Source organism: Heliangelus exortis, chromosome 12 (assembly GCF_036169615.1).
Source record: "Heliangelus exortis chromosome 12, bHelExo1.hap1, whole genome shotgun sequence".
NCBI classification, from domain to species: Eukaryota; Metazoa; Chordata; class Aves; order Apodiformes; family Trochilidae; genus Heliangelus; species Heliangelus exortis.
The window spans coordinates 1,393,773-1,406,973 of record NC_092433.1 but is presented as its reverse complement, the minus strand read 5'-3'; the positions used below and the strand labels follow the sequence as shown (position 1 = coordinate 1,406,973).

The 13,201-nt window shown below is 39.3% G+C and overlaps 1 protein-coding gene across 1 annotated transcript in view; it reads right to left on the bottom strand.

Annotated features, from left to right (window-relative positions):
• The window catches only part of IARS1 (isoleucyl-tRNA synthetase 1), a 97,625-nt gene that overhangs the window by 22,392 nt on the left and 62,032 nt on the right, over positions 1 to 13,201 (bottom strand). Inside the window, exons 21-26 of the mRNA XM_071755392.1 lie at positions 11,856 to 11,976; positions 7,439 to 7,530; positions 6,998 to 7,075; positions 6,434 to 6,555; positions 3,558 to 3,660; positions 3,261 to 3,344 (exon numbers count right to left, since the gene is read on the bottom strand). Of these exons, the coding sequence (XP_071611493.1) occupies positions 3,261 to 3,344; positions 3,558 to 3,660; positions 6,434 to 6,555; positions 6,998 to 7,075; positions 7,439 to 7,530; positions 11,856 to 11,976 (600 nt within the window). The remainder of the gene's footprint in view (positions 1 to 3,260; positions 3,345 to 3,557; positions 3,661 to 6,433; positions 6,556 to 6,997; positions 7,076 to 7,438; positions 7,531 to 11,855; positions 11,977 to 13,201) is intronic.

Sequence of the window (13,201 nt, the reverse complement as noted above, 5' to 3'; positions counted from 1 at the left end):
TGAAATTACCAAGAACAATAATTCTGCAGTGAAACAGTGCAACTGCCAAGTCTAAGAGAAATAATTAATATGTTAACAAGACAGAAAAGTCTTACAATTCCACCTGCAAATCAATTCAGATTTTTTCCTTAGAATTCTTTTAATGCACAATGCTTTACAATACAAGAATTTAAGTCCCATGGTACCTAAAAGCAAGCAGCAGACATCACTAATCTGTAAGTTTTGTGTGTTGAGCCATAACTCCCTAAGTCAGTGCTCTTCAATTGCCCCAGCAGCATTTTTAGCAGCCTTCCTCAGAGGGGTATCTATGCTTGGGGGAAGATGATATTGCTGGAGTAATATATAATTAATTTCAGAGCTTCTCTGCTGCTTCAGTCAGCTCTTGAATTCTTTGACTGACTCTTTGCCCACCCCAAGACAAGGGAGTTGCTCTTGCTTGGGCAGATGCAGATTTTTGTTCTCTTTGTCAAGGCACAGCACCTGATCTTGCCAATGACAACTTGAACTAAGGATGTTCCACCACAACTTAAGCATCTGACTGGATCTACTGGGACAGAGCCCCCTGTGGATACCTTCCTGAAAATCCTCAGCCTAGCAAGGACAGATGTGTTAGAAAGGCCATGCCATTTCTGGACAAATGAAAAGATACTTAAGACACTCTACTTTTTCTGTTATAATAGAAAAAGAACTTATTTCACTTATGTTTGAAGACCCCTTTCACTGGCTTGGAAGGAAAAAAAATCCATTAAATGTAAAGCATTGTAACCTTATGCATCACATCCAACCATCAGAACTGACTCTGTCATGGACCTACATAAACCCATCTGAAAAGGGACAGATTCTGACAAATGAAAGATGACAGGAAGGTCAAAGGTCAGTTTTTAGTAGAAATACATTTTATTTAACAATCCAGAAGCCACTGAACAGAAATCCAAACTAAAGACAGACTGTTGAAACCCCCTGTCCTATATTCTATCAGCTCCAAGATGTACAGAGCCCCCAAAGTGTTACAACACAGTAAGAACTTCCTGAAGACAGAAATGAGACAAAGTTCCTCTGCAGTGTCAGATTCAAAGCTTCAGTTCTGTGGATGGAGCTGAAGGAAAGGAATCGTGCCAAGCTGTGGAGAGTCCCTACACTTCCCCCTGGTTACTGCCCTTGGATACAGAGAAACTGAAGACTTAAGTCTAACAGTAATCTGATTTTAGGATATGTGCCACAAGCACTTAAAATACAGGCAGAGGACAGACCTAAGCAGATCATGCAGAGTGCACCCCTCAGTTCTAAGGGCAGGTATCACAGGAGGGGAGTCAAGTCTTCCATAAGCTGTGCAGATGCACAACTACATTGCTGGGTTTTTTCTTCACTTATTTAAACCAAGATAGTTTCAAACTACTGGTACTGGACTTGAGAGGGTAGAACACAAGAAGGCAGAGCTTGTAGTTCAGAGACATCCAGCAACTGCATGAAGACTTCTACATTAAATTTCTTGCATTTCCAAAGTGAGTCACTATTCCAGGGAGTTGTTAGGTTTTATATTACATTGTACTTAACTTCTTTAATGGGGTCTTTGCAATGAGGCTAATTTCTCCTCCCCAGAAACCCTTTGTATCAGGAGGTCTTGAATGGAGAAGATCATTTGAACAACTACCTAGGTGATTTTGTTTAGTAAGACCACTCCTTTAGTTCTCAGTTGAGAGCAAAGCTGGCAGGGATACTGCCTCACTGAGTTATAAGCCACAGACAAATACAAGACTGCATCAGGAAAAGATTCAAGTGAACATAAACACAGATTAATACACAGAAATGACTGTCATAAAGCAATCTCCAATTTATAGTCAAGTCTAAGGCATGCATTCTGCCCAGTACCAACACCAAATCAGTTCCTTTAGAATTCTGCTGTCTTAGCAAAGAGCTGCTGTTCAGTTGCTATGCAATTCTTTCCTCCCCAAATTATACACACTTTCAAAAAATGAAGTCATCAATAACTCCCCAGGCAACACAATGAAACATCTGGGTGAAAACTGAACATCCCTATCAGAGACTACTGCAGCAAGAGGAAATGAAGGCTGCTCAGAAAGAACAGTATTGATAACCAGTCCTCCTTCCTTCACTGCCTTCCAGAGTGGTTCTAAAAGGCCTCCAGTCCTGTAAGGGACAGATTATACCCTCTAACTCCCTGTTCAGAACGTAATTATAAAACCCCAAGGCTTCTAACACTGAGAAATTCCCCACAGCATAGCTCATGACATCAAATGCATGATCACAACTGGTTTAAGTGGTGAAAACCACTGCTCTGCAAGATGTTTTGAAGGCCCTAACACCTTCACAGGCATTACTGACCTGGTAGCTTTCTTCTCTTTTCGTTTTGAATCAGAACACCATGGCTCATCACAGCTCATCACTGTGCCTGAAACACTCCTCATTATTCCCTCTTACTGTTTGATTTCTCTTGTACACCACAGAAGTGAAAGAAGATGTGCATAAAGTCTATTTGTGGTGAAATTTAATTGAACATAGACTAAAAAAGCACACTCTGCAGCCTTTTCAGCAATCAAAAAGCAATAGGCTTTTGTGCCTTCAGTACATGACTGACTAAAAGCAGAAAGTGCAGCCACTTTCAGGAAGTTACCCTCAAAAATCCAAGCAGAGTTACTTTACAATGATGGGGCTTTTATCCAAACAAAGACTGAGAAGCAGAACAAGTAGTGTTTCTTTAATGGACACACATTAAGAGGGTACAGCAGTGGCATGCAGGAGCACATGAGTGTAAGAAATCATATGCACTAATATCTTTTTTATTTGCCATTTTACATCTTAAACAGTATCCTGCAAAAACTTGACCAGTCCCTCATTTTCCCTTACATGGAATTCTCTCTCCAACAACCCATCTGCTGCCAAACTGGTTTTAATGTCCTCCAACTGAAGGGGACCACAGAGTTTTCAGCCCATCTCTATGACAAGATGTAGTTGCACACTGTCTTATATTCAATCATGAAATGTTTTTTCCTTTTACTAATCAAGAACATTTAGAATTACTACTTAACCATTGGTCAATTTTGACAGCCTTAAGAACATTCCCCATTTACCTTTGTTTCTTTACACAGTGCCAACTGATATCCCCTCTCATTACAATTCTCTTTCAGATTAGTTTCCCCTAGTGAGTTATTAATATTGTCACCATGGAAGGCTTAACTTTCATTTATTCAGGTAAATAAAATCCCTACCCCAGTTAAGCATCTTGTTCATGATGTTCTTACCTCAAGTATGTACTTCTCTAAAGACCTGACGTTTTCCAGAGCCTCTGGATCCTGATGAATAACAACTACTTCTTTTAAAGGATACTGGGGAGAACAAAAAACAAACAGAAGAACAGATAGTTTTGTCCTCCCAGCTAAAAATGGACTTCAGATTATTATGTATCATTTGAAGTATTTTATTGTTGAATTCTGTTTGCAATTTCAAACTTAAATTACTCAATGTTCCCAGGCTTATCCCAAAGTTAAAGCTATTGCACATTTCCAAGGTATTGATAAGAGGTGTTAAAGAGTTCTAACCTTGACTGGAATAGTTTTTCTGTCTCTGATTACTCGTCCAAGCTCAATAACAGACTGCAAACAAGAAACGGCATTTTCTATTTTTTTGTCGATGAGATCCTCCCTGGATTAAAAAGAAAAAAATTATTATATTGCTTCATTTTCATTATATCTGAGCAAATTGAAAACATTTTACTCCCTTCTCTGAGAATTCCTACTAGAGCCTCAATTATGCCCTGTTTGGGACAATTTGAAAAATGAACAAACAGGTTTTTTCTTCTCTTTTGTGCAGAAGATGAGGAAATCATTTGTAAAAAACCAAAACCAAACAAAAATCTATTTTAAAATAATCTTTTGTTAGCAGCTCTCACAAGATGGAGATGATGGACTCGGTCATACCACCTATTCTATTAATATTCAATAAAACTAAGATTTACATCAATAATGCCATAAAACATGCAAGGAGATATAAATAGGATATTTAGGATGACAATGAAATACCCAGAATGCAACCATCATCATTGAATCTCAATTTATAATATTTCAGCAGGATGTTTTAGACAGTCCCTCCTGGCCTCACCATTTTAATACCCTTCCATTTTGTGTCAAAGCAGGATTGGTGGGTTGGGGTTTTTTTTGCCTTTGATTATGCTGACATTCACAGCTTGTTTCAAGTGTGCTGGCAGCCAAAAATTCAGAAATCTGGCTTTCTTGATTTCTTGAGTTGCTGCATAAATTGAGTAGCTCCTTTGAAACCACACAAGTTTCATGGTTCCAATGACAGTTGTGAATAAAATTAATGAAGGTCTTTGCTGTAATATTAGTAGGGAAAGTATTGGAATGAAAACCATGCACTTGGTAAGGCTTGTCTGCCCCAAAAAACCCAAAAACTACTGGTAAAGGAAAACTTAAAACAGAAATATCCCCATGTTCTGTGCTGGGGCTTTGAGTAAGCTGCCATTATCTACTCTGAAGCTGTAATTCTTCCAAAATCCAGCTCCAGGATGGTACTCCAAGAACCTGGAAACAGGTAAATTGTGACAGAGGAGATTTTGCTCCCAGAAAGGTTCATTTAGTATAGTGTGTTCAGACACTAAGCAACCAAGTAAAACCCCCCTGTGGTTTGTAGCAGGTACAGAATAAAGTTCAGCTGTGAAAGTGGCCAAGTCCCTTAGTTTTATCTATTCACACCCATCATATAGATAAAGCAGTATTTTCTGTAACTGCATTTTAGAAGTCTCTTTATTAACTGCCAATATTGTCCTTACACAGTCATCAGAAAAATATTCAAAGAAAAATGCTGTGATGTGCTTAGCAACTCAAGGTATCAATTGATGCACAGGCAATCCAGTAAATTACACAAACAAAAATCCAAATAAAAAAAATTCAAAAATTAAAAAAAAAAATCCAAATAAATGACATGAGAAAGAAGAAAGCCCCACAAGCCACTCAAACCCATCATCTGATGGCATGAGGCAGCAAGTCAGTTAGAACTAGCAAGAATAAGGTCACTTTTAAATGTCCATGCCTGAACTGAGCTCCTTCAAGTACCTTGCTGTCCTTCCATTTCTCCATCCTGTAGGAGCCCAAAGCCATTTCTGATAGCTCACTGACAAGTTCTGCACTCCTTGATTACATATTCTTTAAAGCATTTTCCCAGGGAACAGAAAATCAGCACCATCATTATGTCAGTCCCAAACTCCTCACTGCAATAACCCTCATTACTAAAGCTGTGATAAGAACATACACCCTCCCCAAAGGAGATGCTGCCCATATCCATGAAAGGAACAACAGTACTAGAAGGTTTAAAGTTTTAAACTGGCATGTAAAGCACCAACATGCAAAGCATCAAGGTCACCTCCTTTGTCCTTGGGGGTTTTCAGACTGAGCTGCAATGCAACAGGAGTTTGCATCTCCTGTTCAGATGCCTGCAGTGCAGGCACTAATTAACCCTCTCACAAATGAGCAACTGACTGCTGCAGTACTTGTGTCTCCTCTGGCTGGACAAAAACCACCCAAACAACAGCTTCACATGTTCTGATGCTCTGGATAGCTAACTAGAAGCCTGTGTCCAGTACAACCACCACGGATCCAAATGTTTTTGAGGCACACTGAAACTTAAAAGAAATCCTTGCTCATCAGCATCCAAAGAAATGATCTGCCTGGAAAGCTCTTTCTTCTATCCTCTTACAAGGAAGCAGCAAACTCTGGACATTAAGTCTAAATTCTTGATCTGAAGCCAGAACAACTCTTTGCTTGCTCTGTATGTGGTCCACACAAAACCAGTGTTCACCAAGAAACCCCAGAGATGGGGGATGCACATATTCCTCCACATGTAGGGCCTACAAGTAAGTTTTATAATCCTTCTGGGCCTTTCACAGGTAGGCATCACAGCTTCTAGCAAACACATTTTGAAGAGTATAAAGGATACTGCATGCCAGAAAAAAAAAACCCATGCTGAGATGAAAAAATAGATCCCTTCTAACACTTTTCTAACTCCTGTCTACAGTGCCTACAGCACAAGTGTAGTGCCTAAAAATGGAGGGAGAATTCCCATCTAGCAACATTAAGAGTGGAGTGTAAAGTTTGTCCTAATGAAATGTTCCTCTACAGCCAGGAGAGCAGCATTCATCAGAGCTCAATCAAAACTCTAGCTTTTTTTTTTTTGCTTATATGAAAGCATACATTAACTATCACACAAAAATTCTTCCTGAGGCAAAGGAATATTCTTATTATCAAAGCAGCTTTTTTGCTTGTTATGCAAAACCATTTTAAACACAAATAAGTGAAGGAGCATATTCTGTGAAAAGAAAATAAACAAACCAAAACCCAAAACCAACCAACTAAAACCCAACCAACCCAAAACCCCATTTTGCCATGTAACAGCTTTCTGTTACCTCGTTTGGGGAAGCATGAGGTAGTGGATGCTTTCAGTGTTCTTTTCCTGAACTGAGGCTGGATCAATAAGTGTCTTCAGATTCTGGTACATCAGCTCAGTGATAAATGGAGTGTATGGTGCCTGTAATGTTGCATTCAGTCATCATCTTTAATGTTTTGTACATTATGAATCAGTAATGCTTATAAATTGCATAAAGAGAGTTCAGTGAAAATAATGCTTAAACAGCATCTTCAGTGCAGAATTGTTCATGTTCAAAACAGACTGAAACAAACAATGAAATTGCTACTACTTATTCACCTCCTTCCTGGTATTTATTCATGTTACTTTTGGGCATCAGATAAGAAATCAGAGTCTTCTAAAGGCAGGTGAAATTTCCCTTCTTTACAGTTGCATGGGGCAGACAGGCAAATAAAGGGGGAGGTGGAAAAAAACTGTGCCACACTTATCAGCAGCAGTATGGCTTTTTTCTCCCTGTGTTCAGTTTCTGTGTCCCCAGACACAGAGACACATGCTTTTAATTACCTATATTAAAAATACCACAAGTGGGATGAAATTCCCTTACCATAAGTCTGCACATGGAGAACAAAACCCTAAATAAGGTTTCCAAGGCCATAATGCAGTCTTCAGTTCCATTTTCACCCTATTTGAAGAATTTAGCAAGAAAACAAGTGTCATTTAAGAAACAGTAGCTACACTTCAATAAAATCTTAAAAATTTCCTATGGTAAAGCAATAAACTGTTTTTCCAAACTTTATTCAGCTTGCTCAGCCTCACCCAGCAAGTGAAGCAGAATTACAGGGCATTTTGCTTGCTGGGTTTTCCTCATAAAATAAAGAGAAGGAATAAAAAGTTAACACCTGATGGCCACTACAAGGCACAAACTGATGTAATTTCAAATGCTGCACACAGATTTTGTCTGCCACCACAAAGCAGCCATGCATGCAGTTACCACAACCCACCACGAGTCTGTTTAGAGTGCAGGATCAGAGAAGCAGGCACCCACCTTGAGCCTCCTGCGATTCATTCTAACATACCAGTTGGTCAGGATATCAACAAACTTCACTAATCGAGGCACCACAGTGTACAGCCTGTAAGCTAGAAAGGAAAATGTTTACTGGAGTTAAGATTTGTCCTCTTTCTCAAGCTCCTCTCAAGAAAGCACGTTATCATTTGTAGCTCTGGTGTTAAACATAACACTTGAGCAGAAGCGTGTATGTTAGGAAGGCCCAAAAAGTCATTAGCCATGCTATTATATTAAAACTGTATTTTAAAATTAAAATTTAAAACTGTATTTTAAAAAACGTCATCAATTCTCATGCTTCAAACACATCTAGCACCAAACTGCTTCCCTAATCCTACAGCACCATGCATTATGGGAGCCTTATGCTTTTATCTGACTCAGAAAGAGGATAGTGGATAAGGGACTATTAATCTCAAGGGATTTGGCAAATCCTAGATTTGCACATGCTGTAAATACAGCCAAGTCCCTAGAACTCTAACGAATTATTGTAGAAGCAGAGTAAAATTGCATTAATTAATGCCAACATTTTCTATTTTTTGTTTGCCAGATTTAAAAAAAAACCACCTATTTTAGTCAATTCTACCTGAATTAATTGCAATCTTAATTATTTTTTTATGTAACACAGTAGGCTAAAAGATTCTCAAAGTAACAGCAAGCCTGAAGGGGTAAAAAAATAAACATCCCTGTATTTTCAAGTTCTGTGAAAGCATGAAGGACTGCCAGTATGAAAAGGTCATCACAGGCATCACCATGCAACCAGCAAAACATTTCAGGTGCTCATGACAGAATTGGAGGGGGTGAGGGGGTGATGATGGACCTTAAACAGGACTTGGTTTTCTAAGGAAAAGCCTCTATATAAGTTGTCTAAAAGCAGAGAGCTTTTTGATCTCTATTCTGAATCAGTTTCATTAATCAAGCAGCTACTGAATAAAATGGATCTTCACTCTAAAAGCTCCACCATGCTTTCCACTCCATTTTCTAAAATAGAAGTCCTTATAAAGGCAGAGTACTGGTATTTAAAGCTGAAAGGGAAATGCTCAGAAGATTCATGCCATGGCAGGGAAAGCATTATTTATGTGAGAACTTGTATTCCTGAAGAATTCCCAGCTCTCCTCTAGCTGCATGTTATCTCTAGTTAGGAGACTGGTTGAAACCAAGCCAAAGAGCTCAACCCCAGCCCCATCTTTCAGGGATAATATATCTTTAACAAGAGATTCAAGTTAGCATGGAAGCACATGTTCTCCCCTCAAAAACTGGAAGCCCAGGTCATAAACCAAATGGTGAAATCTTAGTTTTTCATGACTCAAGGAAAAAGGAAATGTGCACATCCCCAGGCACACACAGATTGCAGTCATAATGAAAAAAGTTTCCTTGTAAAATAATACCTTGCATTAATTTAAAAGAAAAAAAAAAAAGCATAACAAGATTTACTGGTTTTAAATAAAGAATTTTAATCTTCCCTTAAAACACAAATGACTGTTTACCCTATTGCTTCCCATAACACCTTTCCAACTCTTACTACTTGCCTTATTCACCAAAGGGCCCAAATCCCCAAAGTTTCCATCATAAAAGATGATGATTTAGTGGAGAAACTATACTACTACTGAGCAGCTAATAACCCATTTGGGTCTGAGGAGAGCCCAAATGCAGCTCCAGTTCTGGGCACACATTAAACAAGGGGTAAAACACAACAGCAAAAACCTTCTTACAAACACAGACATGGATTGGCTCAGTGCAGGTAATTTTCCATCAGTAATGGACATGACACTGCTTTCTGTTTCATGTTGTCTCCCTCTCTCCAATTGTGTATGTTGTAGGAAGTCAAAAGCTCCCATCCACGTCAGGATGAGACCTTTCCAAAGTTTTCCAGGCTCTCCAAGGCATCCTGAATTTGGAGTGAGCACAGGCACACTCCCCTTCCCCACCAAAGCCTATTCAAGTGAGCTCAGTACTGCACTGACAGGGACTCCATTCCAGCTGAAATACTGCTGGCTATTCAAGCTGCAAGGAGAAACTGGGGCAGAATTAACATAAGTTTTACCTCATGGAAACATTTTTCAAGAGGCAGGCAACTGGTGGGAAATTTAGCTCCACTACAAGATTTAACAAATGGCAGATGCTAAGCTGAACTGCAACACTTCTCAGGTTTGTGGTGCCTTTTGGCCATCTTGAGTTTCCCAATCATCTGTTCTTACTGACAGGCACACCCCAGGTGCAGGAAGAGCCCATTTCAGAGCAGACTGGGCCACTTCTTCAACAGGCAGTGCCCAAATATGCCCTCAGCATCCATGCCTCACCTATGGTTTTGACATGGCAGAGACAACATTTTTTTATGCATGTTGCAGGTACCAAGAGTTGTATGGCATTAACTGGGGAACCCAAGAATTTAATTTTTCTCCTATCATGCCCTACCTATATCTTTTCTGCATTTATTTTTTCATCATTGTTATTTTCAAAATCTTGGCTTCTACAATGAAGCTTGTGTAATGTATTTCTCTCCTTTACCCATCATTTGAAGTTATCAGTTGCTATGATAACCTTCCCTTGCCTCTTCCTGATGTCTTTCCTACAACAAATCATATGGAATAGGAAGTCTTTTTTGAAAACCCCAAACTACTTTTTTTTCAAGGGACCAGCATGAGAGTGTCACATCACAGTACACAAACTTAGTGCATCTCATTATCTGTCTGACTGAATCAGTCTATGTAGAAAAATAAATTGAAAAATCATGCTTCTTAATCACTTCCAAGCCAGATGTGTCACTTGCTCAATGAGCACATCATGTTATCTTCATCTAGCACAAGTCACTAACACTTAATAACAACACTACAGTTTTAAATTGTCATTTCCAACAGCTTTTTCCCTTGCTTTGAAGCATCTTCTTGCTCTATAAAGATGTCAGCTGACACATCCCTTTTCAGTAGCTTCATCTTCCTCTTAGAAATACAGAGCAGAGAATTCAAGTTTCTGCCTCCATGATCATCTTCTTAACAAACACTATTTCTGTTTCAACTGTGCAGTGATCAGAGATCCCAGGTACATGTTCACAAATTAACTTTCCACTGTCCCTCAAAATATTTTCCTTCTTCAGATGCAGCACCTAAACTTGCATAGCTCTGCATACCTCCACTTGGCAACACATGAAACTCAACACACACCACCACCAAATTTCTAAGACAAAAGTTCTGGGAAGAAGCCACATTTTCACCAACTCCCGACAGCTTTTAGGCTATTCCTAGTTTGGTAGCTTGAGGATTCTTTCTTTTTTTAATTAAATGTTCTTAGATGACCTCAGGTGAATTTAGTTACTACCAAAGTGAGCTGCTTTATCTGCTGCAGCAAAAAAAAATGCATCTTGGTGGTGTTGGTGCCAGTGAGCAGGCAGGTCTGAGAGGGGAACTCTAAGAGATGACTGTGTCCTCCAGCTCAGATCTGGCATCCAGCCATTCCCTCATTATCTACTACACCACTAATACTTTCCTTCCCCAACCCCAAGTACATCTGAAGAGTAAAAAAAAAGCTTTCTAAAGTTCTAAAACTTTTTCAGAGTGCAACTTAAGATCGTGGGCATGGGGTGGGGTGGTGTTTGTTTATTCATAAACAGAGTATACAATTGCAAAAGCCACCTTCTTTCTGATATCCAGGTTTCCAGCACCCTCTGAGGCACCAAAACCTTTAAAATCCCATTCTGGCTTCATTGCAAGTCTTTATGCTTACTGGTCAAGATTAACTGCTCTAGGGGACTCTTGCAGCACCTTCTCTTTACAATTAATATTCTCTTAATACAACAAGAGCGTTGATGAAAAAACCCAACATGTATTAAGGAAAACCAGGAGAGCATCTTTTTACAGCCATGCAATATCCTAGTGCTGTTCTGTCCTGCTGTACACACTCTCAGAATTATTACAAAGAAACCCTCTCCACAGAACTGTGCAGGGGAAAATTTACTCCTCATGCTCATGTACCTCTAAAAATTATTTTTTTTTTTTTAGCTGAAAAGAGCACTGCCCACTTTACCTCTCTTTTTTACAGCTTTCCCAAATTCTATTTGGCTCCATTTTCAGTGCTGTGTTGCTATTGCAATATTATTAATTGCTCCAAGCACTGCAGAAGATGTTGTTACAGCAACAACCTACATCACTGAGCTGATAGGATTAGCTATGACAAAAAAAAAAAAAGCAGCCCCATCTATTTCTGAAATCTCCATCAAGCATAGTGAGATCTGTATTAACACCCAGGAAAGCAGCATTCCCATGTATTATGGGAGCTGGTTCAAGATTTCCTTCCTTTTATCTGAAATGCAGAATTTTATGTGGAATCTGGAAATCTCTGGAGGAACAGACAAGTCCTCTAATAAAAAATTGAACATCCATACATACAACCAAGCAAAGGTGCATACCTGCCATTTCAGCTTTGAAGAACTGAATGAGTGACTGGGTGAAAGAAAGAATCCATTTATCCATGATGTTATTGCTCTCCTTAACTGTGTTCTCATTGTAAAGGAATTCTCTTCCCTCATCCTGTCATTAACATAAAAACAAAAAACCACATTGTGTAAGTCATAAGGGGATCCAGTGAAACCTCTGCATCATCAGTCCACTCAGCAGCCACTAATACTTTGTCACCTTCACTGTTTGCACTTGTTTCCTACCAGAGAACATTAAATTCCCAAAATATGCATGTAAGAGAAATAGCTCAGGGAAACCTGAGTCCCACTGCTCTTGATTCCACCACCCTGTACCTTCAGCTCCAAAGGAGGTCAGGTGTTTGGAGCTGTTAAAACAGACAAGAAGTAGTACAGCACACAGCAGTATGCAGCTGTTCTTTCCCTGTTGGCAACACAAGTCAGAGCTTCCAGACACAGGGAAGGACTCTTGGATTTACATAGCTCTTTCATCTAGGAGGATCTGAAGCATTTACAAGAAATGTACTATGAAGATGAATTCTGTTGGGAGAAAGGGCATATAAACAATGCAATTATTTTTAAGGGCATGTGACAATTTAACCAGATTAAAACCACAGAAGAGGGTAGCAACCCCCACTGAAAATAACAGGAGGAATTTCCAGTCACCCAACGTGCAATCAGTGCATTTTGTTGCTTTCTAGAATCCCCACGTTTGCACCCCTCACAAAAATGTCATATCACTCTGCTGATTCTGTACAGCAAGACCACCAGTAGGTGCACTTGTCAGCGCATGCAGTCTGGCTCTTCTCCATATGCACAATCTTCTTCTGAACAGGGGGCTTTTTTATTATTTTTTTTTTTCAGACTTATAAACAGCATTCAACATCTGGCTTTAAGAGTCTGTGGACTTCCCCTTCCCTTAAGAGTCCAGGCAAGAAATCTGTTTGATTATTCAACCCAGTAATTATGCATCCACTTACTCAGTGCAAAGGAGAAAACTCTTAGGAAAGAAATGCACCTGCACACCCAGAAGTGCAGTAGTCCCAGTGTGAGGTCAGCAATCACTTAAGCAACTACAGTTACTGTGATAATTACAGTAAGCATAAAATTATTATTAGACTTAATCCAGGACACTGTGATTGCAGTTTCTCTCTTGCAAGAAGCAGAATTCAATGAAACAGTTGTTTAAGCCTGCATATGAAATCTAATTTAAGCACTACCACCTCCAGCAGCACATTTTTTGCCTAATATGGTGCCTAAGAATGATTTCACTATCTATTTAGGAAGACAAATAATGTCTGCTGAATTACCAAAACTATGCTTAAGCACTTGGATTTTCC